The 27,083-nt window shown below is 39.6% G+C and overlaps 1 protein-coding gene across 7 annotated transcripts in view; it reads left to right on the forward strand.

Annotated features, from left to right (window-relative positions):
• The window catches only part of LOC135227104 (sodium/potassium-transporting ATPase subunit alpha-like), a 93,103-nt gene that overhangs the window by 56,071 nt on the left and 9,949 nt on the right, over positions 1-27,083 (forward strand). For 4 of the 7 annotated variants that reach the window (XM_064266966.1, XM_064266968.1, XM_064266965.1 and 1 more), the window contains exons 1-10: positions 5,628-6,214; positions 15,436-15,516; positions 18,956-19,087; positions 19,472-19,675; positions 22,553-22,666; positions 24,016-24,150; positions 24,308-24,425; positions 24,539-24,724; positions 24,902-26,152; positions 26,316-26,572. In XM_064266966.1, coding sequence (XP_064123036.1) covers positions 6,206-6,214; positions 15,436-15,516; positions 18,956-19,087; positions 19,472-19,675; positions 22,553-22,666; positions 24,016-24,150; positions 24,308-24,425; positions 24,539-24,724; positions 24,902-26,152; positions 26,316-26,572 — 2,487 coding nt within the window. In that variant the 5' untranslated portion in view covers positions 5,628-6,205. Of the gene's footprint in view, positions 1-5,627; positions 6,215-15,435; positions 15,517-18,955; positions 19,088-19,471; positions 19,676-22,552; positions 22,667-24,015; positions 24,151-24,307; positions 24,426-24,538; positions 24,725-24,901; positions 26,153-26,315; positions 26,573-26,841; positions 26,937-27,083 lie in introns of those variants that run through there. The other 3 variants (XM_064266969.1, XM_064266971.1, XM_064266970.1) reach the window with 3 other exon arrangements.

Consider the following 27,083-nt stretch of genomic DNA (forward strand, 5'->3'; position numbering starts at 1 on the left):
TTTATCTAACGACGATGAAATCTAATTTCATATTCAATAATGGAGTGTCAGCCCCTCTCTCTCGCTCTCTCTCTCGTAATGCATTTGTGTATTCATGATTACACACACACACACACACACACCACAGTTTAAATTCATTCTATGTGAAAACCTAATTCTTACCGGAATCGCTTTTAGGAATTTTAGGAATTTGTGGTTTGGAATGACGTCATAATATGTTATCACATTAGTAATTTTTGTAATGACAGATTCATTTGCTTAATGTATTGATATATACTCGTATAATTCTTGTGTGTATATATATATATATATATATATATATATATATATATATATATATATATATATCACATAGTTAAGCAGACTCAGAAATTGTGTAACCATGGTCCATTAATTTTCCATTTCATTATTATTATTATTATTATTATTACATCTGAAGATAAACTCACATTCATATTGAACAAGCCCACCACCACAGGGGCCAATTGAAGGATAAATGAACAGAATAATAATAAATAAGTAGCTGATGTAATTAATTATTAAAGAAAAAACAATAAAACGAGACGATCGTCCCTTTGTTTTGAAGAAGCATCGCAACTCTTCGAAAACCAAGACTGAAAAAAAAGTTTCCTAGAGAACCATAGACTTAATAAGATCTGAGAATCTCACGTCCTGTACTGGCCAAGCTGAGCTGACAGCAGCGAAAGAAACTCGTTTGTGTGTGCTTGTTTGCGTGTTTGTGCGCTTGTATGTGCTTCTAAAAGATGATTGAACCGTGCTTGAATCCATGTTAAGTAACCATACGAGTCTAGGAGCCACGATTTTAGCGAAAATCGTAGACAGGAGTATATTTTCTTAAGCTGAGCTGACGCAGCGAAAGAAACTCGTTTGTGTGTGTTTGTTTGCGTGTTTGTGCGCGTGCTTGTGCTTTTAAAAGATGATTAAAACGTGCTTGGGTCCATGTTAAGTAACTATACGCGTCTGGGAGCCACAGTTTTAGCGATAATCGTAGAGAAAAACTGTTTTCTTAAGCAGTATTTTCGCCAGAATAAACACCAAGTGAGGAATAGTACTACCAGGCGTGTGGGTTGAAATTTCTCTCTCTCTCTCTCTCTCTCTCTCTCTCTCTCTCTCTCTCTCTCCTTGTTTTCCTAGAGAGAGACACAGAGGAGTGTTTAAGTAGAAAAATGTGTGTGGTAACGCTTGCACAAAAGAAGCCACTGTGTGGAGTTATTTCGCAACTCGTTAGCAGGAAAGGCGAGGCAACATATGACCGCATATGTTGCAAAATGTAATACCTACATATATATATATATATATATATATATATATATATATACTATATATATATGTATATATGATATAATATATATAATGTTCTTACTTTAATAACTTTACGTACTTTAAGACTGTTGACTTCCAAAGGGGAGAGGATGGTTATGGGGGTTTATCGGCACTAAGAAAACCCCTCCCCCCACCCCCTTCATAGGAGGTGGTGAGATAGGTTGAGGCTGGGGGGGCGAACCCGTTTATTGTGGTGGGGGGGGGGGGGGGGTGGGGGGGGGGGGAGGGGGAGGTTTAGGCAGTCTGTTCTGTGGTCAACTTGAAGCGGTTAGACTAAAAGACAAAAGTGAACCTTTTGATGCAATTTTCTTGGTAATCTCTCTCTCTCTCTCTCTCTCTCTCTCTCTCTCTCTCTCTGGGACACATGATACTTAGCAGATTCTCTCTCTCTCTCCTCTCTCTCTCTCGGACCAGTAAATCACAGCTTGGGTCAACATGCCACAGCGAACCTCTTGAGCAAATGGGTCCAGTTATCTCTTCCCCTTGGGATCCATCGCAGGGTCTTGGTTTATAATTAGGACACTCGTGTCTCTAGGAAGAGTCCTAGAGCTCAAAGCCCTATCTATTGTTTCTCTAGTACTCAAGTAAGCATAAATGAAGGCTGTACTCAAAGATAAGTAAAGGCTGACATAGGTCTATAGTAAGGGAGCCGGCTAGATGTTTATCCTGATTGTGGCTGCTATAAGTAGTAGTACTAGGACTTATATAGGACTGGTACTTGTACTTTGGTGACTTTATAGCAGTAAACGTTGCAAATTAATGAAATTATGTAAAAAGTAATGATAAAAAAGAATTAAATTAGTTAAATGCATGATTAAGTCACGACCAGCGAGAGAGTTTAAGCCACGACTGGTTAAAAAAAAAAAATAGCTTACGAAGCCTATAACTGGTTCTCTCAGGCTGCTTACCGGTTTTCACCTTATTAAATTCATTCGTTATTTTACATGACGTCCTGAAGGACTCCTCTTCCTCCTACTTCTCCTTCTTCTTCTTCTTCTTACTTCCTCATCCTCCTCCTCTTTCAGCTCCTGCTGTTAATCCTATGAGTAGTACTAGTGGCAGGGATTATTATATTATTATATTCAAGGAATGCGCTATCGTCGAATGACGACGGTGCGTCGTGTCCTGACATAATCAATGCCTAATAATGTCAATTTTTTAGGTGGGGGGAGACTCTCTCTCTCTCTCTCTCTCTCTCTCTCTCTCTCCTCTCTCCTCTTCACCCCCGACCCCCCCCCCCCACCCCCGTCCCCCATATGTGCATGCTAAAGCTATATGGCTAGGGTCTCCCTCCCTCCTGAAGAAGAAGAAGTTGCTCAATCGAGATCCTCATTTTCAAATCTCGAGAGAGAGTGAGGCAGAGAGAGAAGGAGAGAGAGAGAGAGAGAGGCTCTATCTATCTATCTATCTATCGCCGTCGCCGTCGCCGTCGCCTTCGTCGTCTCCTTCGTCAGGTGATTGGGCCGGAGTGGTCAGGCTACAAGTCCCAGATAGCAGTTCTCCGCCAATGGCAAGGCCCGACCGCTCCGTGACGTCACGTTATCTTGATCGCTGGCCAATCCCGGCGCGCCTTTCTAGTGACGTCACGGATGAGTCCTGGCCCACGGCGGGTCAATGTTGGGTCCAGCGTTGCCAACCCGGCTGGTTTTAGCGGGAAATCTGGCGGGTTTCGAGGTGGATTTCGTCTTGGCTGAAATATTTATTATTATTTATTGATCGTTAAATTAACAATTAAACATGCAAGTTACTTAAGTACTGTATTTGTCAGAGCATTATTTTATATGTAGCAATGTCTCAAGATACATTTGCTGATAATTATTTCAAGATTTAAATACATGCTAATGAGTACATTTTTTAAGCTTGAAATTGGTTAGTACCAGTTCGCCCTCTTGCTTTTATCTTGATTAGGATACAGAACAGAATAATGTTGATGATATATATATATATATATATATAGATATATATATATATATATATATATATATATATATATATATATCATACATACATACATACCTACACCATACCAGCATTAGAGCTAAGTTTATCGACGATTGCAAAATCTAGCGACCTCCTTGCCAAATATAGCGCATTTTCACTGCTGGCTTGGCGGATTTCAGTATTCCCAAATGGCAACACCGGCTGGGGTTCCATCATTCTAGAAAAAGGCAGATAAAAAAAAAGAGAGAGAAAGAGCGAGAGAGAGATAAATAAAGATGAAAGAGAGAGAGAGAGAGACGCCCTAATAATTCTTCATGGCACGCTTATTGTCAGGTTATATCGGGATTGGAATTGGGATATACCAGAATGAATAAGTAAGAAAAAAAGAAGAGGAAAGGAGTTCCTTACGTAAATGGTTCCCTAGACTCATACGAAGTGGGTACAGCCTCATGTTTTAGTACTATTATACGTTGGTAATCGTCGCTTTTAAGTCCGAGATCATTTCGGCATTATGCATCTCTCTCTCTCTCTCTCTCTCTCTCTCTCTCTCTCTCTCTTCCATCACCAGCCGGTTCCAGTTCAAGGTTACCGCTCGCCTGCCTTCCATTTCATTTTCCTATTTCCCTCTTCTCAGAATCTTCCACGTTCCTCTCTCTCTCTTTCTCTGCTGGTAATCGTTACGGCCTGTGCCAACGGTTTTATAGTGCATTCATACACACACAGACACACACACACACACACACACACACACACACAAGCCTTCTTCTCTTACGGAGAGATGTGACTGCAACCCACATAGTTGACCAACCACTAACCACACATTATTATTATTAGCCCTCTTGTGTCAAATGAACTTACAGAGGGACGTTATTTATGACGGAGATCGACGTGATGTTGGTGAGGACTTGGGTCTAATCGTGACGGAGGGTAATTTTAAGTATATTTTTGTTTTTCTTTGGTTACTACTCCAAGGAATAGACGGTCTATTGCACAGATGTATAAGTACGTATGTTTATGTGTGTGTATAGCTTAACAATTGTTTTGATAAAAGCAAATTAAATAAAACTATAATTTCTTAGCCAAGGGACTTAAGTGACACCAAGAGAGAGAGAGAGAGAGAGATACGCCAGGCGCCATGTTATCTCCCGTCTTGGCTGATAACGTAACACTTACTGTTTTTTTCTTCTTCTTTTCTCTTGTGTTTTCCGGCTCCAACAACTCCATTGTGAGGTGACAAAAGAGTTGGTGACACATTACGGCAATGATGTAGACTCGAATTTCTACGGAATTTTGCGCAAATATTGAGGTAGATCTAGATATATACGTCGCTAACGTCATATATCTTGACGTATGAGTCTATACACACTTGGCTGGCGTGTTCTGTTTGACAGTGGAATCTGTCAGGGTTTAATGAAACGCCTCCTATTTTTTTTTTTATTGGGACGTTTTTTAATGTACTTCATCTCCTTGGCGTCAGATGATTTATTTTGAACCATTATTTACTCTTAAATGGACTCTGGCTCCCAAGATGTTAGCAGTCTTGTGGATTACTTTTACGTAAAGACGTCAATCTCCCGTCGATTTAGAAAATATAAGACATTGTGCATCTGCTCCCTATAACAAGTGAGGCGATAACGTTAGCCAAGTAGGAGGAGGAGGGGGAGGAGGGGGAGGAGGAGGAGGAGGAGGAGGAGGATGGTTTATCATGATGATGATGATGATGATGATTATCGCAATGACGGCCACCGTGTGTGTGTGTGTGGTGTGTGTGTGTCCCTATACCGGCTACTCTTCTTCTTCTTCTTCTTCTTCGTGTAGAGCACATATTACCAACCCCCTCGTTAAGAGGTTGTAAGACGAAGGGGGGGACAATTATAGCAATGGGGTGTGCGGCATTTAGTTCGGACTGGAAGACTATGATGTTCCGTCAATAGCATGAGTGATGAGAGAGCCAAGGTTACCCAGCTACAGGGAGGGGGAGGGGGGAGGGAGAAAGATCGATACTTCGGTTGGGGACGCCCCGGAAAGGTTGGTATGTCCGTATAAAAGTTGCCACTTAGCCGGAATTTTTCCTCCTACCCTCCTCCTCGATAGCGACGCCCTTCGCGGGCCGCCGATTGCGAAAGGGGCATCCATCCATATTTCATCGGGGGCGATTATGTTTTTCGACGGTCATTCGACCGGCTTTCGACGAATGATGCCCCGTCCCTACCCCCCTCGATCGCAGGAAAGGGTGGGGTTGTGGGGTGGCGGTGGTGGCGGCGGCGTCGGCATCGTCATCCATGAGTGACGTGTCGATGACGTCAGAGGCGAGAGGAAGGGTCTCCTTTGCGCCGACTCGCGACCGGCTGAAGTTGTCGTGAAGCGCGCGTCGTGGAGATCGGACGTGCTGCTAGTGCCCTTTTGGAGGAGTGTCGACCAACAAACGCTTCCCCCTTGGAAAAAAATAAGAAACAAAATTCTCTGCGGAAATGTGTCGCTTGTAGCGTTAACCAACCCTGAGTCCAAGAGGGCGGAAAATTAAGTAGAAAAAGGAAAGAGAAAGATAACAAAAGGAAAAAAGCAGAAATTATTTGAAGAAGCAGACGACAACGAAGGAGTTTTTTTTTTGATAAAAGGAAAAAGTGTACCAAGTGGGCGCTGTACATAGAAGTGTACATACAGAAAGAGAGGATTAGAAAACAAAAGTGTCTAACGAAGAAGAAGGAGGTTAACGAAGAGAGCCTGCTTGCTTGCCGTTTTTTCTTAATTTTTTTTCTCGTTTAGTAAAAAAAACCGGCAATCGCCGTTGATCGTGGGTACTGTGTATCCCCTTCTGCTGCCGTCCTTACCTGCTGCAACCACGCCTACTACCACTACTACTAGTAGTAGTTAACAACCACAACTACAAGAAGCAACAACTACTCCAAACTTAGCAGCGATGGCCGATGTAAGTCCCAGGGAAGACGTTTGTCTTTTGGAGTTGAAAGAAGTCTCTTATTTCGTTATTTAATTTTTTACATTTTTTTCGTATTTCTGATCAATTCTGACGTTTCTGTAATATATGTTTTTTTGTGGTAATTTCGGTATATTTTTATGTATTTTTATGGGATTTTTAAAAAGTTTTCTCCCTTTCTGAACAGATCTAGAATTTTTTTGTATATTTTCTGTACTGTTTGACGCCCTTTCCATCTCCCCCGCCCAGAGAGGTTGTGGGCGTGTTATAACCGGCGGTTTCTTTACTGGTTCAGGGGGGAGGGAAAAAAAAAGGAATTTTTTTACATCCAATAACCCCAATCTAAGTGTGAAGCCGGACCCAAGTCTCGATAAATAACCTTTTCTATTGCCTGAGTTGCTTTAGGTAAATGTAGGGCTGACGACATTGATCAATGTAGTTGCAGTGGCCTTAGCTACTAGCTCTCTCTCTCTCACTCTCTCTCTCTTTCTCCTCTACCGGGGGTAGGGGACTCTCGAGGAATCGATACCCAGAGCCACGGCTCTTGTGGAGGGGGGAGGGAGGGATGGAGCGCTGCCCCCCTCCTTCCTTCTTCCCCCTTCCCCCCCCCCCCATTCTAGTCACACCTGCATCAGGGCTACTACTTCTGTAACTGCCGTTTCTGCTGTCCAATAAAAAATTAAGTTTTTTGGTCGTTTTGACAGGTTTAATGGCCCCTTTTTGAATGTGAATGGGGTCTCCCTTGGCAAAATTAGATTAAAGTCACTCCGGCGGATTGAGAAAGGGGGCGTGGCATAAATTTTTTACGTTTTATCACGCTGGAGAATGTTAAATTCCCCTGGCAAAAGCTAAGCCGTAGCGTGGGCCTAAATGTATATACTGTTAAGACGAATAAAAGTTCCTTTCTAAAAGATCAACACGAAATACCAAGTTGCAAAGTAGAGATCTCGCTGCAGAGAGCATTTTCATAAGTCCCTATAGGCCTAGCTGTGTTGCAAGATGGCGCTCTTCTTTTATGGCATAAATATCGACGTTGCCTGCTCCATTTGCAGCGGAGTTTTCGTTTCGCCTCTCGTTACACAGTTATTTAATCCAATTTCGTTAACAGAAGCGACCGGCGGTGGCTTCATCATAGATATTTTTAAAGTAAACGTTTGCAGGTTTCGAGTTCATGTTATTCCTGAAACCAGTATTTGGTCAATGTACGCTTAAGGTTTATTGCAGCAGGCTTCAGTATACGAAGCCTACTACGCTAATAAATGCCTTTTCGAGGAGTTTTGTCTTCAAAATCGTAAGATCTGTAGGTTTTTTTTAGGTAAAATTATTCTTATATATTTAAGTTGGTTGGCTAGCCCATCTAGTAAATGTCGTCTGCTGGACAGAAGAGGCGTAGTTAAGAAAAATTGAGAGCTAGCCTTGCTCTGGTTGGTCGTAAGTTGATTCATTTATTAATTGCCTCTTGATTTAAAAAAGAAAAAACACACACCATTACATTCTCTATTTTCTGAAATGGTTTAAATCTCTTAAAGGTTCAAGTCGTGGAGGTAATATTTGTAAGTTTCAGTCGAAATCTTGCCCAACAGGCAAGGTTTCCTTTTCACTTCGGAATTAGTTGCACAATTCTCTTCATATCTGTTAGCAACAATGAGAGGGTAACTCGGTGAGGTAACATCGTTACGAAAGTCATTTGAGAAAGTGGTTTAGCAGACTCTTCAGAATTGCAAGTAGGTGATTATATTAGTTCTGTATCCGTTGTTATAATTCCATTTTGACCAGGTCCTGTTCAAATTGTTCATATCTAGGCCATCGATAAAATCCCCCATCTCTGATAAACAGTTTAACCTTACAGTCTTGGCTGCCCTTAATCGCATAAAGTCAATGTAAATGCCCACCTCATGCCCAGAATATATTCAAATCAGAAGTCGCATCCAAAATGTGATAACGTTTCTCCTCAAGTTTCGTCAACTTAGGCCTAATTGGTAGAGTTATCTTGGGTTATCAGTGTAGGTACAGTTCGGTAGCCGGTATGCATGTCACTTTCCATTCGTCTTCGGTATATAGTAAGCCCCGTTCTTTGCTATTTTAAAGTATTCTGTTTTTGCCCCATTTTTTGGACGCTGTTTTGGGATTAGAGTTGAACTTGATTCACCCTGGGTTTTGTCGAACCTGCTAGTTACTTGTGGTCCGAGAAAGTTTGAAATATATCTTTCACTTCTTTGGATGTCATACTCTGGCCATCCACTGCCCTCAATAAAAGTAGACTTGAACGCAGTTCTTCCATTCATTTTTAATTCAGTAAAATTTCAGTTACATCATTCTGATATGAACATTGATAGTGTAAGTCAGACTACGCTATTAGCTTGAGTGATCACACGAGATATGCACCAGCACGGAGGTGCAACACACCAAGTTGAATGCTAGCCGGGGTTTGTAAGGTATATCTCTCTTCAGGAAAGGTTCTAAAGGCTTTGGCGTGAGGAATGATTGTTCTTTTGTTAGAATAGATGGCAGTTTAAGCTCCAGATTCTATTTAGCATATATGCGGGAAGTTTGGAATTAATGGAGCTAAGCTTGTAGTATATGGAGAGTCTAGTGGATGATAACTTTGAGAGCAATTAGAATTTCACCAAAGTTAACTGTTAGGATTTGTTTGAGGCGGTGACTGGATTGGTATATAAAATAGGACCAAGGCGAGGTTCAAGTTTTCATGTTTGAAGTTTTGTGAAAATTCGGCACAAGGACAAGTGACGTAAGTGCCAAGTAGTAGGATAAGAAAAGTAGTATAGAATTGAGTGAAGAATTGCTTTATACCAAGTGATGATGTAATACCAATCTGATATATTACGATAAACTGTATAAACTAGTTCACAGCGACTTGGAGTAAATCTTGGCCCTAGAGTTAGTGTATTATAGATCTTACTTCAAATAATAATCAGTGTTAATGTGTATATTGGGGAAATGGGAGTAGTTTTGTGTGGATATTATCAAGGTGGGAGTGTGCTAAAGGTTAGGAAGACTTTATATCGTGTATATGTAAGCCATCGTTGGAATATACGAGGTCATTGTTGAGCCAACTCAACTTTTTAGAAGTGAAGTGTGACTTGAATGCTAATGAAAAAAGAAGACGCATCAGCTATTGTGTATTGTGTGCAAATGCTTAACTTAGCATTGGTGGGATGGGATGACTCAGCATTTTTTTAGGTGTTTTGGCTATGGGAGGGGAGGGGGGGCGGGGTTCGGGATTATGGATAAATGGCACAAGGGTTTTACATACATGCAACAAGGACATTTTTAGTAATGAACATGGGTATATTTATATACCTATTATTTCTTCATGACATTTAAACTAATTGCATTTCCAGTAATTTGATGGTTTTAATTTAGTTTAATATGACCTGCGGTACTTTATCGTATTTAAAGTTTTTGCCAAATTTCCCTTGTATTATTAAGGAGCTAACCTTGAACTGTACCCTAATGTCAGTATTATTAATATTCATCCAATAGGAATTCTAGTCTTTCACATTGAAAAGTCACAAAAGTGTCTGGGGACAAAAAACTAGCACTTATATACTTAAGCTTGCTACAGTATTAGGACGATATTTTTCATTACTTCAACCTAAAAAATCAAGTTTTAATTAAGCATTCGCCAAACCCTACGATTTCTCTAAGATTATCTTGAGCTGGATACAACGTAGATACCGTAATGAAAATCTGTTGCAAGTGAGCGCGTTTATCGACGAAAAGTAGTCGGCTCTTGAACTGAATATAGAAAAGGCGAAAGACTACGAGAAGTGAATTCCTGTATGTGTTGAATACAGAAACAGGCCTTTCGTGCCCTGTAGCTCAAAATAGGCCTAATTAAGCAGTTAAGCGGGTCATTTCCTGCCCTCATTTAGATACTTAAATGAGCTCCCTTGAATGTACTATATGACACAGGTGTCATATTCAGCACGGTATGGTCTAAGAATCGTTGTGTCTAAATGTCGGAGTTTTATATAATAGTCTCGGTGAAGCCAAAAAGGTTACGTTACAGATTCCAAGAGCTGACTGTGGACACAGTCTCTTAACACAACAGGAGCAGTTATGAAATATTCAAGCAACGATGAACTGTCAGCTTCTACTGGAGGTTCGTTGAGATTGTGTGTGTGTGTATGATGAGTTTGTGTGTGTGCCGTTGCATAATCTTTAAACAGAAAAAAAACCCTCTCCGTATCAGCCATCTTATGCACAAACCGGTTTTACTATATACAAACACACTCATACACAAACTGTATCAACAACAATACCTCCCTAAAAAGACATGAGCGAAGAACAGCTGTTGTTGTAAAGGAGAAAAACAGCGCCGATATGGATAAGAAAAAGAAAAAAAAGGACTAGCAACCGCGCCGACGCTGGGCTATTGATTGGTTCTGGATGGGTGTTGGACTGATGGGGAAGGGAGGAGGGGGGTGGGGAGAAGTAGTGGGAAGGGAGGAGGAACGTAAGGGGAGGGGGGGTTAGTAGGAAGGTGGTTGGTTGCCGGCATTCACGACGATTTTGTGAAAACCTAGACTTATACTTTCTAGTATTTTCTTAATTCAGCAACTGATGTTTTTGTTTCTGGTCATCTGTTATATAACATGATATAGTTCGCTCTTTCTTTGCTTTCACGGATGGATATATATATGCGCGCACGCACACGCGCGAACCAACACGCTCATAGCGGCCTGTTCTGTGACAGGTTGGCTGGCTATTGCAGAGCTGACATTTCAGCTGGAGAGAGAGAGAGAGAGGCTGACTTTGAGGACCTTTTGAGCGGGTTAGTGACGGGTCAGGTGGTGGTGGTGCAATGCAGAGGTATATTTGAGAGCCGGTTGATTTCTCTCTCTCTCTCTCTCTCTCTCTCTCTCTCTCTCTCTCTCTCTCTCCCTTTTACGTTCTCTCCTCACCCATCCCCATCGCGTCACTTTTTTGAATGGCGACAATCTCCACTTTTGTGGATTCATTTCTTGTAAACCAGCTCTCGTTTTACGAAGTGGCTCGATTTTGGTTTCCATGGGACTTGATTCGACGTCTGGAAAATTGTTCTGGAAATCTGGAAATCATTTTTCAGTCTTGAGAGTAGTCTTAGTTATGGAAAGCTATTGGTTGTGGACAGCTTGTGGCAGGTGTCTTGCAAAATGAGAACCATTTGATATTTAAAAGGCACTTTGGCAATGTCTTAAGCCTGCTGTCTTCTCTCTTGTCCTAAGCCTGCTGTCTTCTCTCTTGTCCTAAGCCTGCTGTCTTCTCTCTTGTCCGAAGCCTGCTGCCTTGTCTTATTATGCCTGCTGTCTTATCTCTTGCCTGAAGCCTTCAGTCTAGATACAGAATCGAACATTGGTCTCTCAAGTATGTAATCCATACCGGTTAAATATTGAAGTCCCTGGCAAATTCTTTGGCAGTTCTGGTAGAATATATCACGCATACCAATCTGATATCGATCATGGCGTCTGTGAGCTTGTTTTCAGAACTTTCAGAAACTAGTTCTAACGTAACGTCATTTTCTCTTCTTGTGGAGTCGATGAAACCATGTCTCGTTTTGGTTACGTTATGTCTTCATTTTCTGTCTGCCATGCTGTGCAGGTTTTTCTTCTTTGCTTAAGTCATTTGACTTTGGTATTTGTAACGAGAAGCCATAGGAAGATTGCGCCCTCTTATTGTGAGGCCGGCCAGAGGCGGCTGGCTACCTGCTTCCTACTACGTACCTACCTACCTGCCTTGCTATAAGTCTATGTCCGGCGTAAGGCTTTCTGGAAAGTAGTCCAACTTACGTGGTCACAGTTGACGAGACTGCTAGACTACAGATTTTATTACTGCTGGAAAAAAATTTATATATAAAAATCTTTCAGTACGTGATTACTAAACACGGTCTAGGGTTTAATTTGATGGAGATCACTACTTTCAACTAAGTCTAAAACCAGAGGAAATATACTATTCTTTGACGTAGTGACACATTATTGCAATGGTGTATTCTACATAAAGATGGGCGTGTCCCCATGCCATTTTTAATTGCTTTTAAAAAAGGGCGAGATTGCTTTCACACGCCAGGCCAATGTGGCTACCGTGAACAAGTTTGCCAGACAACGCTATTAGTAGCGTAATTATGGTTATAAATCAGAAAAGGCTCACATAGTTAGTCCCAGCGTTTGTATCTTTTCTTATGGTCATAATGCCACATTAGAATTCATAACGATCCCGAGGAGTGTGCTCGTACTATTGTAAGCACATGGCCGAGTCTCTCAGCTTATACGGTAGTCTGAACTATCAGCCAGTTCCAGAAACTTCAAACCATTCTCAGTTTGCGTTCATTTAATCCCACACGTAATATATATACGCCAACCGCAGTAGCAGTAGATTTTAGAATAACAATTGAATACTAATACTTGATCGGCCTTCGCCTAGTGGCGCATTTGGCGTCAGGTAGTAGAAGGACAAAGATGGAGCTCAGATTTTCCGGTTCTGGGAGAATATGGAGCTTATGATGAAAGCGTTGAAGGCCACGAGGAGAAGCCTGGTGTGGACCTCTGCAATGTGTAGCAACCAACCAGAAACCAAAGTTCAGATACGGCGTTCTCCCCTCCCCCCCTTCCACCCAACCCCCCTCCTATACGCGTTGTGTAAGAGAAAGGCTTGGGACGAGAGTAGACATTTATCCATACTACGATTTCACCCCAGGGCTTAGTTTGGGGAGGAGGGGGGGGGGAGTGGAGTAGTAAAGGAAGAGGGGGGAGGGGGTTAGTTCACAGTTCACCATTCCCCCCCTCCAGCCCTCCCTTCTTCTCCCTTCTGAAGATAACTTGCGGGAGAGAGAGAGAGACGGGGAGAGATTACGCCATTTTGTACCGTTGAGAGATATACAGTCACTCTTCGCCGTTAGAATTCGTAATCTGGGTAAAAACCCATCGTGATACTGGAGACGGTTGTCATCTTCAAACCGTCTGTAATTATTTTGGAAAAGAAATATATAATATATCATCTGTAACGTTGCCAGCACCGTTTTATGACCGTCGTGGACGGTTGGTTGGTTAGCCATGGTGCAATTACTGTTTGTGGGGAGAGAGAGAGAGAGAGAGAGAGAGACTTCACAGACATTTCACTTTTGTCTTTAGCAATTTATAATCCATTTAAGTCTTGTAAATTTGACTCCATTGACGCATATCGATTTTTGTAAGATTATAAGTCTAGTCTCCTAAACGTGATTGACCTAAACGTAACGCCCCGCCCCCTAAACCCCTTCAGGTAACGCTAACAGCCTTTCAGGTCATGCCTGGTGGGTGTAATTTTTTTTTGGTGGGGGTGGGTGGGTGGGTCAGAAATTGGGGTAGAGAGAGTTGTGGTATTTTCGTCGAAGCTACTTTCCCCAGGTTGGCCATTCATAGCCCTTTACAAAGTAGTAGTAAGAGCGAAGATTACCTAATATTCTCTCTCTCTCTCTCTCTCTCTCTCTCTCTCTCTCTCTCTCCTCTCTCTGAGTCTTTGTTACAGAACTAGAGAAGAGGTACTCCTAGTGTAGTAGCCTTCCTATACCATGACAGGTGTAGTTTTGTTGGGGATGGAGGGCGGTGGCTTCTGGGGGTGGGGGGGTGCGGGGAGATTGTTGGGGGTGGAAGGGTGTTGGGGGGGAGGGGGGGGGGGAGTGAGAAGGCGTTGGCCTGGCTTGTATAGTTCGATTGAATGGTCACAACGGTTTCAACTTGGCTTGGTTGTAATATTGTATATAAATTTACTTGAAATCTTATCAGTTTCTTTTCAGGAAAACCCATTTGAATTTATTTTTTTATATATTTAAAACTCCTTCTATACGTGTTTTGAAAACCTATACTGTTTATTCCATGGAAATAAAAGGCTAATTTGTCCCCATCACTTGAAGTTAAATCACTTTCTGTTGGTGTGGGTAGATATATAAACTATTTAGGCTTAAGTTCATGTGGGTTTGGTGTCGAATCACTTATTCTATATATCTCTTACAGTGATTACAGTCTGGGTGTACTGTAAACACTTTGGGACATAAACATTTATTTGTTAAATTCAATACATCAGAAGTATTAGATTAAATTTGCACTTAGAAGTGTACTGTGTGTATACATTCATGTAGATAACTTTTGGTAAAATTACAAGGGATCAATATGGTAGTATACACATTCACCTACACACAGAGATTAGGTTAAACTGTCTATGTTTTAAAAGGTAATGTATACCTTTAACATTGTCTTGTTGATACTGAATGAACATTTGACCATGTGCACCCTGTATACATAGTCCTACATGTGGCGAATGCTGAACCAATTTGCTAGAACTTGATAATAAAGCCAGCATCTTGCAGTTGCAAAGGAGTGAGAGAGAGAGAAGAGAGAGAGTTACTGAAAGCATGGAAATGATTGAAACCAACCTGGGTTGCTGACATGTTTGGATTGAAAACCTTGTCTCCTTTTTCTAAAGGAGAGTCAAGTTTGCATATTTTGAAGAGTTAAAAGAGCTACTCAGATGTTAATATTGTGGGTATCAAGCCTCTGATAATAGTTTAATATTCATTTGCATGTTATTTGTAGTAATTGAGAGTTAATGAAATAAAAATTCTCATAAAATTGGTCACAGAGCTTTGGAGAGCTAAGGTTAAAATTTATGTATGATTACTCTAATGCATATTATAAAGTAAACTCGTCTATAGTTGTACAGTTGTAATTGCGTTATAACAACACCACATAACAGCAACCCAAGTTATGAAACTGATTAAACTGAATGATTAACACAAGCAAGGTGCACACAATTTGTTGCCATTAAAATGATTTGAGTTAACTCTTTGTTTCATGTTGGAGTTTGTTCTACTTTTAAGTTTTGTATAGCTACTAATATTTGTGGAAGAGCCTGTGTTTGAATCAGTGATGATTTTGTACACCTTAAACTTTGAAAACCTGGTTTTTATGTCGTTTAAACCACCTTTTCTTTCAAGTTTATAATCCTCCTCCCCCCTGTTGTTTTGCAAGGATCATGATTTGAATCAAACTTTGGCCCCTGAGTCTTTGTCTGGTTAAATCCTTATGGTTTCCAGCATGGTAATTCTAATATTCCAGAGCAGTAAGGTCCCTTTTTATATACAAAATTTAGCTGGTTGCTAAAAGGTGGTTTAAAACGCAGGAGTTTTCCAAATGTGTGTCGGTAGATATTATTTGGTTTGTTGCCAATTTCTCTTTCAGACGGGCAGAACAGATTCCTATCGCCACGCCACGGACCGTAACGTCCCCGACGATAACCGAACTGTGAAAGGGGATCCTAAGGTAGCCTTTCTAAGAGACCAGATGGAGAAAGCCATTAAAAAAAAAAAAAAATTATATACTATACTCTTTCATCGACGAATTTCCCCCCCTTCTTCCATTGGGGCGGACTTGTCCCTTGCCCCACTTGGAACGATGAAGCTGTCTGTTTCTCTCCCTGTGAACTTTCAGTTGTTTGTTGACAAACTCTGCTTTAAACCAGGAGGTTCCTCACAGCCTTACGTGACTTCATTGATGCACCGTTACCATTTATACAAAAAAAAAAAAAAAAAAAAAAAATCAACTTGTAGCCTACCCTTGTTGAGTGAGGGTGTGAGGAACCCCAAATTTAAAGAGCTGTATTTCAGACACAAGTTTGTTCTTCCTTCTAGCACTGTCTGTGACTTGACATAACTGCTGTGCAATGTATGCAATGGAGGTTGCCTCTGTTTAAATTCTTGTCATTACCCAACAACTGGGGAAAAACAGGGCAATAAGCCTTAGTCTGGACCCTGATACTATGCCCTTGAAGTACTACATCACAGTGAAGTAACAGAACTTGACGAGGTCCGTTCCGATACTATATCAAGAGACCAGAATGTTTAATTCATGACCCCTGTTAAGAGCACAGGATATCTTGCAAAATCCTCCATACAGCTTGAAGACAAAGTATATTTCTGTTTTTACTTGGCAAGAGAGTATTGGAAGATACTCTCAGTGTTTTGAGTGGAACTTTGTCTGATAAAGTGACGGAACTGTTTGATGTCTCAAAGATTATTGCATTGCATGATTGTAAAATGTGTTCCTGTCATGAGAAAAAGACCATCTAACAGACCACTTAACATTGCTGCATGTGGACACGTGAATTGGTATGCAGTTGAGCGAGAAGCAGACCTTGATGAATAACTTACTTTGCAAAAACCCTTATTTGGACATGACTGGATTTTTATTTTGTACTTCTTTTATTCTGTACCAATCCGTTGCACTGTATTTGTAGGCCATTTTTTTAATTTCTTTTTTACACCGTAGAGCTTGCGTTGTAGTGTTTGCTTGTCTTGTTATTGCTTTTGTTTTTGTTTCGTAGTGTCTGTTTATAAAGTAGAATGTGACCCATTAATATTAAACATCACTCTAAAATTGATGTATTTCCCCCCAAGAGTCAGATATTAGATACAAATCTCGTTTTTTTTCTCGATGTAGTAAATTATGTAGCTATAGTCTTACCATGATTGCTAGTACAATACAGTAGTGGTGAACTTTTCATATGATTTTATTTCCTGCAGAATCTTTTAAATTTTGTTCTTTAGTTTTAGCATTCTTGCTCTGGAAAGAATTTGAGAATGAAAATGAAGCCTTTAGTGTAGTTTTCAAGCTTACAGTTACATTTTACACATTTCAGAAATTGGAAATATTGCGAAATTTGGAATTGCACCAATATGTGCTCATCAGTACTGGGTACTCACTCATTCCACTCTGGAATATTTGCTGTCAGTCTGATCCCCTTTCCACACGATTTAATTTTCACAAAAGGCGATATGAGAAACTTGACAGGAAGCATCATAGGTTAATAGTTCTCTGTATGTAGTGGACATAGATGGTCACATATAGAAATTAATCAACAGACAAAAGCTTCAGAAAAATATGGTTATCCTGGCCTCTTTCAGACACAGAGATTTAGCTGTTAAGAGATTTCTGTATACATAAGACTGTTCCTTATGAAAAGGACCTAACCTTGATATTTCCTCCAGTTATAATTTTTCATCAAGAAATTATATACGTACGTACTACTATAATATATATAATGTATTTTTTACATCAAGCAATTTAGCTGATGCATTGTCACAAGCATGTTGAGATCCCTGTCTTGGTACAAATACTCACATTGAGTAATCTGTAGTTTACCTTTTAATCTTAGACTATGAAATTTTCTTTAAAAAAATAGGTCATCATTTTAGCCATTCATAAAATAAACAACTAAATTTCCTATAATAGTTCTCCCCACCCCACCTTAAAATCCATTCCCTAGTGATTCAGCATTCGAGCCATACAATCCTTCATAACGGCAAGTATTTTTATGAAAGATGTAGTCAATATAGTTCGTGACTTGTCAGATTTGACAGAATTCACTGCCTTCTCTCCCTTGTGCAGAGGAGTGTCCCTCCCAAAAGTAATTCATGAATTGGGACGGATGTTCATCATCCTTATGTCCAACAGATCTTAGTCTTCTTCTTATCAGTTTTCTGATAGTTTTCGTAAGAATCAATCTTGTGTGGGAAATATGCTACTACTTATATAGGAAGGTATTATATTCTCTTACCCTTGTACCACTGGCGAATGTACGTACGTATTTCTAACTGAAGAGGGAGGGCCCATAATGACAGTAACTGAAAGATGCTTAAACAAGACTATAGTGCATATTTTATAACATTTCTTCTACAGGTACAGGTAGTTATCAGCCTGAGAATCAGCTTCTGTGTAGTACTGTATTTTAACATTTATGCTACTCCTGTTATTAAAAATATTCTTTTCCATTTTCTGTTCTTTTATTTTTTTTTAATAAAGTTATTTTTCTTTTAAGCGCGCACAGTAGTGTGATTGACTGCTCAGGAAGTCATGCTGAATAAGAGTTTCTGTGCGTGTGTGTGTGTGTGCGCGCGCATTTGTGTGTATGTCTTAAGTGTCACAAAATCTGACCCTTTTTTGCACTGTTTGCACTGATATACATAGCTGAATGTGAACATTGTACCAAAATCTTACAGCAACATTCATGTGTATCTACTGTATGCAAAATGTCAAAATGTCTCAGAGTTGTGACCATAGTGAGATAGAAAAGATCCTGAAAGAGGGAGAGAGAGGCACTGTCGATGTATCTCTGCTTTTTTGTATATGCTCTCCAGTGAGCTGTAATGGTTCAAGATTCTATAATAAAGGTGGCAGTCAGATTTTCGACAGTTGCATCAATTTTTTTTTTCTTTTTCTTGCACTGGATTTTTCCCTTACTCTTTGTATCAGGTGGTTGGGATTTGCATGGCAGAGCGACAATCCATGAATGTATTTTCTCCATAATTATCGATGCTGGCAATCCAGTTTGAACTTTTTTACTCTTCTTTTTTATTTGATGATATAGCATTTACTTTTTTTTTTTATACAGTAAAGTGAATTATGCCTTGCTTTACTTTGATGAGTAATAGAATCTTTTATACTTGTTACTGTTTTACACATAATTATTGGAGAATTTGATTGGTCTTCAATTGAAACACTTTGCCATTTGTCATTTTTTACCATACAGCAGGAAATGAGTTATTCCAAAGAATAAAAGATTAGTGGCTCACTATTTGTTCTTGAATTGTAAATTTATTTTTTCTTTTAAGGCCATAGTGTCACTCCTGCAGTAATGGCATCCACAATTTCCACTGTGAATTGCTGCTTGCAGAATTATCTAAGACTTTCCCTTCTTTTCCAGTCAAAAAAAGTCCCGAAAAAGCCGAAAAAGGGGGAGAAGGATCTTGATGATCTGAAGCAAGAGTTGGAACTCGATGAGCACAGAGTTCCCATTGAAGAACTCTTCCAGCGACTGACTGTCAATCCAGACACTGTGAGTATCAAGCAGGTTCAGCTAGCTACTGTTGTCTTGTTTGCAGTACTATTATTATTCATATGGAACAAGCCCACCAAAGGGACCACTGACTTGAAATTCAGAGTATTATTATTCATATATAATGGAACAAGCCCCACAGGGGCCATCAAATTGAAATTCAAGCTTCCAAAAATTGAATTGTATGTAGATATACAAAGGTCTCGATGTCGGTAACCTGTCCATGTATGATTTTTTATTTTGAAATTTTTAATTTTTTTTTTTAGTTAAAATGGCTTTCATTTTACCGGTAATTACTGTATGACAAAGATTGGAAGCTTACCACATGCAATAAGTATTTAGATGTACCTACAGCCTAATTATATTGGAAATGGCACATTGCAGGGATTGTCGCAAAATGAGGCCCGTAGAAGAATAGAACGAGATGGTCCAAACGCCCTCACCCCACCCAAACAAACTCCAGAATGGGTCAAGTTTTGTAAGAATCTGTTTGGTGGTTTCTCACTGCTCTTGTGGATTGGTGCCATCCTGTGTTTCATTGCCTATTCCATTGAAACTGCTGCTGAAGAAGAACCAAACAATGATAATGTAAGTATTTTCATTTATATCTCTTTGAATCTGGTAAAGTTTCTTAAGTTTTAATATGATGGGAGTACTATAGCACTGAATGTCAGGAGTATTCTCAGTCTAGGATAAGAATATTCAGAAAGTGGTCGTTGCATTACTGCAAATTCATTCAAAGTTTTTCAAACCTTCTTGAAGTTTATCTTGATAAATTAATAGTTAATGAGATCTGAATTACAAAGGGCTTTGTTGTTTTCAGAACAGAACTTGAAATGGTGGTTTTGCATATTAGTGAAGTTTCAGTAAATTAAGTGTTTTGCATCCAGCTCTCTAAGTGAAAAGGAGTTTGTAAATTTCCTTTAAATACAGTAAAGGAAAATGGCAAAACCTAAACTTATAAATATCTAAACTAAGCTTTAAATTTTGCCACCTATCTTGAATACAATATTTTTAAAACTGCAATGGCCACGTGACTGTTAATTGTTACACCCTGAAGGTGTTAAATATGGTTAACTTTGAAGGTAATAAATCTGTCTTATCTTAGCTTTTCCTTTTTGGAATATGTATATCGATAGGTTTTGTTTAAGGCAACAGTAACACCAACTTTGAACACCATTAATTTTGTACTTGCTGCAAATACAGAAATTTTGCATCATACATTCAATACCCAGCGGCTATTGAAGTATTTAAAATCAGGGAAGTCACCGGATAGAAACTACAGTCAAATATGGTCTGGTAACAGGTCATTGTAACTTGTCCTACAGTTTGGTTTTAAATACTTTGACGAACTTAACGAAAGGATTAGCATACTTTGACGACTGTATTCTGCTGCTTTCAAAGATTACCATTTGAAAATACGAGGGATGTGCAATAAATTTCTTGGATGGTAACTTTAGTATACACTTTGCTGGGTGTAGGTATTTTAACCTCTTGATGTTGCTTAGAGGGAAGGGGATAAAATTTATTTATACTTGGTACTAAAGGATATAGGAAATTTTGTTTTTTGCCGACACAGGTATTCACACACATTACGTATAATAGATTCTAGCTCTTTGTGAAGAACTTTGGTATTATTACTTAAAACCCGGAAGTTTGTCCTTCACAAAGACAGGGAAAGTAGCTCACATTTGTGTAGTGACTATCAATAGGTTAATTATGAAAAGATTGGTCATCTCGACACTTCATTGTTTCTTTTGATTCTTTATTTTAGGGTCAATCAAACTTTGATGGGAAGTTGTGTGTGCTTGGCTGATTATTTCAGCTTGTTTTTTTTTTATATCCTTTCCAGAGCAAATGAAATTGTTGTTACTTTTTCTCATTCCAAACAGCTATAAGATCAGTGATTTTTGTAACATTAGATGTAAGGTGGAGGTTTCACATCTGAAACGACTGCTCACATTTTGACTTTTACAGTTTCCATGTCCCGTGAACTACATACTACTAATTTTTTTTCTTTTAATTTACTTCTATTTCATCAGTTCATGTGTATACTCATACCCACTTGTTAGCTTAATATCCATCCTCTTAAGATTGACTCAAGTTTTGTCTTCCTAGTGCAATTTTTGCAGAGTAATAAGTTATGTAGTTATATTGCAGTAACCCTAGATTTTTCTACCATATTCATGCAACAGTGCAGGAGCTGACAGTGAACATTTTTCCTAGCTGCAAAAGTTAATGAATAAGATTACCGTAGATCTAAAGTACCATTAGAACTTTGTTCTGAGTGCTAATGACTCTGAAAATAAGATAATGTATTTTCTCAGCCATTGAGTTATTTTTGTAGCACCTTTAGTCTTCCTAGTAGTCTTGAAAATACTGTAACCCATGAGTACTGTTTAGTGCAACATACAAGTGTCTTAGCTTTTCAATCAGAGAAAGTAGAAACTGCTTTTTAATCACAAAGTAGATATTGCAAATTTTAGTGGTGTGGCACAGTAGGTTCATGAGCTAAGACGCACCCCAGAGTTCATTTTGAGAATATGAGTTTTAACATGTGGTTGGCTGATGTTTTCCAGCTGTACCTAGGAATAGTGCTGACGACTGTGGTGATAATCACGGGCATCTTCTCCTACTATCAGGAGGCTAAGTCCTCTGCTATCATGGATTCATTTAAGAATTTGGTACCTCAGGTAACTTGCATTGAGATTTAGACAAGAAGTACCTAGAGAATATTAGTTGAGGCCCGTGCGCGTGGGGAAAGTTTTAGGATCTGCTCTGTGGTCACTGCCACGAGGTAAGGAAGCATTAGCTTGGAACGAGTAAAACAAAAACTAGACACGGACCAATAATAAACCCGCTGCATTGTTGTACAGTCAAGTCTGGGTTACAGATTCATCACCAAATTGGGTTGTGTAAAAATGTTTATAAGAGGTAAGGGTAGTGTGCTGGCTACTATAGTGAGCAACTTGTAGAGTAGCTCTAGATGTTGGATCAGATGTCTGCTATTGCTGGATGTTTACAAGAACAAGTATTGCAGTTGACAAAAAGCCTTTGACTGCTCTTGATTGGCATAAGCAACAGTACTTGTCACCACTGTTCTCCGCCATGCTGTACAGTAATTAACGGGTTCAGTAGTCACATGCATTTTGTCAGTATCAACATTACATTTCCACTTGCCATTGTAGCTTTGTGTTTGTCAATTCACAAGCCTCATCTATGGCAGAGTTCATTTTTTTTTTTTCTCAACAGCGAAGAAAATGTTTTCACACCTGTTTGCTTTTGACCAATTTTCTTTACTTTGAGTTTGCAAACTGTACCATTTTTCACCTGCTTCATTTACTGTATACATAGTATGTATTGCCAGAGACCAACCATCACCACTATGCCAAAAAATTTCAGGTGTATGTGTAGGAGTACCCACATGTACTAGGCTGCCCACTAATAACCCAAGTTTGTTTACAGTTATACCTGGGCGTTGTGCTCACAGCTGTGGTCATCATCACTGGTATCTTCTCATACTATCAAGAAAGCAAGAGTTCACGAATTATGGAGTCCTTTAAGAATATGGTTCCTCAGGTGATGCCTAAAGCGGTTTTTTTTTTTTTTTTAATTCCTCTCCTCCTTATCAGTATAAGGTGTTTCAAAGACCAACTTCCTTTCACCTAGTCCTCCTACTCGTTGGTTACCTCTAGCTGTTAGCGTTTCATTGCTTTCACTTTGTAACTGGTGTTCTTTACTCTTAGTGTGAACTCATACTTAACCCACTGTTCATTTGCAAACATTTTAGTCATTCAACTTCTCTTGCATGCACTAATATGTTTCGATGCTTTTGTGATTGTAGTGAGTTATATTTTGCTTGCGCTGAAAGAAAATGCCAGGAAACTTGGAACATTCTTGACCCAGATTTCCAAAAAGATGAAAATTCCTGTCTGAAATTCATAAAGTTTGGTTGAATTGCTCGATGAATATTCACTAAATGACATGGATATTGCTCTTAAGATGTGCAGATTCCTTTAGTGAGAAGCTTCACTATTACAAGGCCTAAGGGATTGTGATTTCCAATGAAAAGCAGTGTTGGTAAGTATGGTAGTTGTAAGTTAAATTAGAGCAGACGAGGATTCATGGCTGATAATGCAAGGACAGAAAACAGATGGCATTTTAGTAAATGGTTTCTTTACATACAAGACAAGAACAGAGTTAAGTGCTCTTGTTAATAAACACACTTTTATTTATGTATTGTAGCTTTTGTAATTTATCCTGTATTGTAGCCATGTATTCCAAAGTCAGCGTGTAGCTTTGCATGAAACCTATACTAGCACATTCTGTAGCTTCTCTTGCAAGAGTATTCTGGTCTTGGGTAATCAGAGTTACGATGTAAGCCTTAGTGAGTTTGATACTATACTAGATTTACATCAACTGTGTATTTGATGTCTAGGCCAGTCCCATGTAACGCTCCTGATTGGCTGTTGATAAGCTAATCACTGGGCTGGAAACTCGCTCTCGAGAGAGTTCACATAGGCAGGATGTATTTTCCACCTCTCCTGAAGGATACGTCTATCAAAAGTATCCCGCAGGAGAGTTGGAACATACATCCTGCCCATGTGAACTCTACAGCCAATCAGGAGGCTCCGTCTTAAGGGACGGGCCTAGACATCAGATGCATGGGGGATGTGAATCTACTATAGTATTGCAGTAGCTTGTGTTTTGGTCAGTTTTGAGTTTATAATTATCACCATTTATGAAACTATCGATTTCTATCTTCCAATATCTGAAGTTTTTATATTTGTCAGATACAGATTTATTGCAATAAAGATTGATGATTTTCTTGTTGAAACCTGAAATATTTTTTAATTTAGGCCACAGTGTTTTGTTTGATGTTTATTCCATACATATATCTTATTAACACTTTGACCTTTCCCAAACAGTATGCTATTGTGCTTCGTGAAGGTGAAAAGCAGAATGTCCAGGCAGAAGACCTGTGTATAGGAGACATTGTTGAAGTGAAATTTGGTGACCGTATCCCTGCTGACATCAGAGTTATTGAAGCTAGGGGCTTCAAGGTGAGTTGATGTCATTGTTATTAACCCATGAGGTCTGGTTATAATGATAATCTACAGTACCTCATGCTGTGGAGTCTTTTAGAGAAATATAGTATCTGAACATGTGCTCTCCTGAGAAATTTTTGTATTGATAATACTAATAGCCTTTGTCTAACAGGTCGACAACTCTTCACTCACTGGAGAGTCCGAACCCCAGAGTCGATCCCCTGAATTCACCTCGGAGAATCCCCTCGAAACCAAGAACCTTGCTTTCTTTTCCACTAATGCTGTAGAGGGTGAGTCTTGTCTTTTCAGAGGTAAAATTTAACTTATGCTTGCTGAAGTTTGAATTGTCAGTTTTACTTAAAAGTTTTTGATTCCTTCATTAATAGTGATTTTGCAACTCCAGGAACTGCAAGGGGCATAGTCATCAACATTGGCGACAACACTGTGATGGGACGTATTGCCGGTTTGGCTTCAGGTTTGGAAACTGGCGAGACCCCAATTGCCAAGGAAATCAACCATTTCATCCACATCATTACTGGAGTAGCTGTATTTTTGGGTGTTACTTTCTTCGTCATTGCTTTCATCCTCGGTAATTATTGTTTTTAGGCATTAAGACCAGTTATAATTTCTATGCCATTGATTGACTAAATTACATAAAAGCATATTAAGAAATAATGTAGGAACAGTACTGTGTAATGTATATAGTCATCAACACATGTCGATAAAGTTTATTTTTTGTTCACTGATTGATGACTGTTCTCTGCAGGGTACCATTGGTTAGATGCTGTCGTCTTCTTGATTGGTATCATTGTAGCTAATGTACCAGAGGGTCTGTTGGCTACTGTCACTGTATGTCTGACATTGACTGCTAAGCGTATGGCTGCCAAGAACTGCCTTGTGAAGAACTTGGAAGCTGTAGAAACCTTGGGTTCAACATCCACCATCTGCTCTGATAAGACTGGAACCCTAACACAAAACCGTATGACTGTTGCTCACATGTGGTTTGACAATACCATTATTGAGGCAGATACCTCTGAAGATCAGTCTGGTTGCCAGTACGACAAGACCTCAGAAGGCTGGAAAACTCTCTCCAGAATTGCTGCTCTGTGCAACAGGGCTGAATTCAAAACAGCCCAAGACGACATTCCCATCCTGAAGCGTGAAGTCAATGGTGATGCCTCTGAAGCTGCTTTGTTGAAATGTGTTGAATTGGCTTGCGGTGACGTTAAGGGCTGGCGTGCACGAAACAAGAAGGTATGCGAGATTCCCTTCAATTCCACCAACAAATACCAAGTATCTATTCATGAAACTGAAGACAAGAACGACCCACGATACCTCCTTGTCATGAAGGGAGCTCCTGAGAGAATATTGGAAAGATGTACAACCATTTTCATTAATGGCCAGGAAAAGGAGCTGGATGAAGAAATGAAGGAATCTTTCAACAATGCATACCTTGAATTGGGAGGTCTTGGTGAGCGTGTACTTGGATTTTGTGATTACATGCTGCCCTCCGACAAATATCCCCTGGGCTATCCCTTTGATGCCGACAATGCAAACTTCCCCGTTCATGGACTCCGATTTGTAGGTTTGATGTCTATGATTGATCCTCCCAGAGCTGCTGTACCTGATGCTGTAGCCAAGTGCCGATCTGCTGGTATTAAGGTTATCATGGTGACTGGTGATCATCCTATCACTGCCAAAGCTATTGCCAAGTCTGTAGGTATCATTTCGGAAGGAAATGAAACTGTTGAAGATATTGCTCAAAGACTGAACATCCCCATTAAGGAAGTCGACCCCAGGGAAGCAAAGGCTGCTGTCGTTCATGGTTCCGAACTCCGTGACATGACCTCTGAACAGTTGGATGATGTCCTCCTCCATCACACTGAAATTGTATTTGCTCGTACTTCCCCACAACAGAAACTGATCATCGTAGAAGGTTGCCAGCGAATGGGTGCCATTGTGGCTGTGACTGGTGATGGTGTAAATGATTCTCCCGCTCTGAAGAAGGCCGATATTGGTGAGTCGTGTATAGAATTGTTCAACGTCATTCAGTAGTAGAATTGAGCTCCTTCATGGATCTAAGTACTGGTTATTATTAATAATAGATCTGCATTGTAAAAAGGCCATCCTTTAACAATTAGTATTGCTGTCATTATATTGCTGTGGTTTCCTTCTTGCAGGTGTTGCTATGGGTATTGCTGGTTCTGATGTGTCCAAACAAGCTGCTGACATGATTCTGCTGGATGACAACTTTGCTTCCATTGTCACTGGTGTGGAAGAGGGTAGACTGATTTTCGATAACCTGAAGAAGAGTATTGCTTACACTCTGACCTCCAACATTCCTGAGATCTCCCCCTTCTTGTTCTTCATGATTGGCTCTGTTCCATTGCCCCTGGGAACTGTGACTATTCTCTGCATTGATTTGGGTACTGACATGGTAAGTCCTTTTAGTTTCCTTTCTCAAGCTTTTTTTTTTTATTTATTTATTTTTTTTTGGTAAAGCAAGGTCACTCAAAGCACAAATATTTTGTGCTTTTTGTAAGATAATCTCATCAATATATGATAGTAAATAAGGCTTTCTTAATACCTCCATTTAAAAAGAATACAAGTTAAAAAAAGAAAGTGATGTACCTCTGATGATGCATGCCCAAGCCTACATATTTCATAGTATTTTCTAAGAGACTAACCTTTTGTATTTTACTTGAGATCCCAGCCATATCTCTGGCCTATGAAATGGCTGAGAATGACATTATGAAGAGGCGCCCACGAAATCCTCTGTATGATAAATTGGTCAATGAAAGGTACATTGAAAGGAAGTAGTAATCAGTTGTTGAATTAGATGAGTAATCTTGAGGTAAACGTATTAAAGCTAGGAAAGTCATTGTTGTTTCAAGTGTTTTTGATGCAGGTAGTCTTAAGCTGCTGCCTTTGTTGGTAATAGAAGTACT

The sequence above is a fragment of the Macrobrachium nipponense genome, chromosome 15 (assembly GCF_015104395.2).
Source record: "Macrobrachium nipponense isolate FS-2020 chromosome 15, ASM1510439v2, whole genome shotgun sequence".
In the NCBI taxonomy this organism is placed as follows: domain Eukaryota; kingdom Metazoa; phylum Arthropoda; class Malacostraca; order Decapoda; family Palaemonidae; genus Macrobrachium; species Macrobrachium nipponense.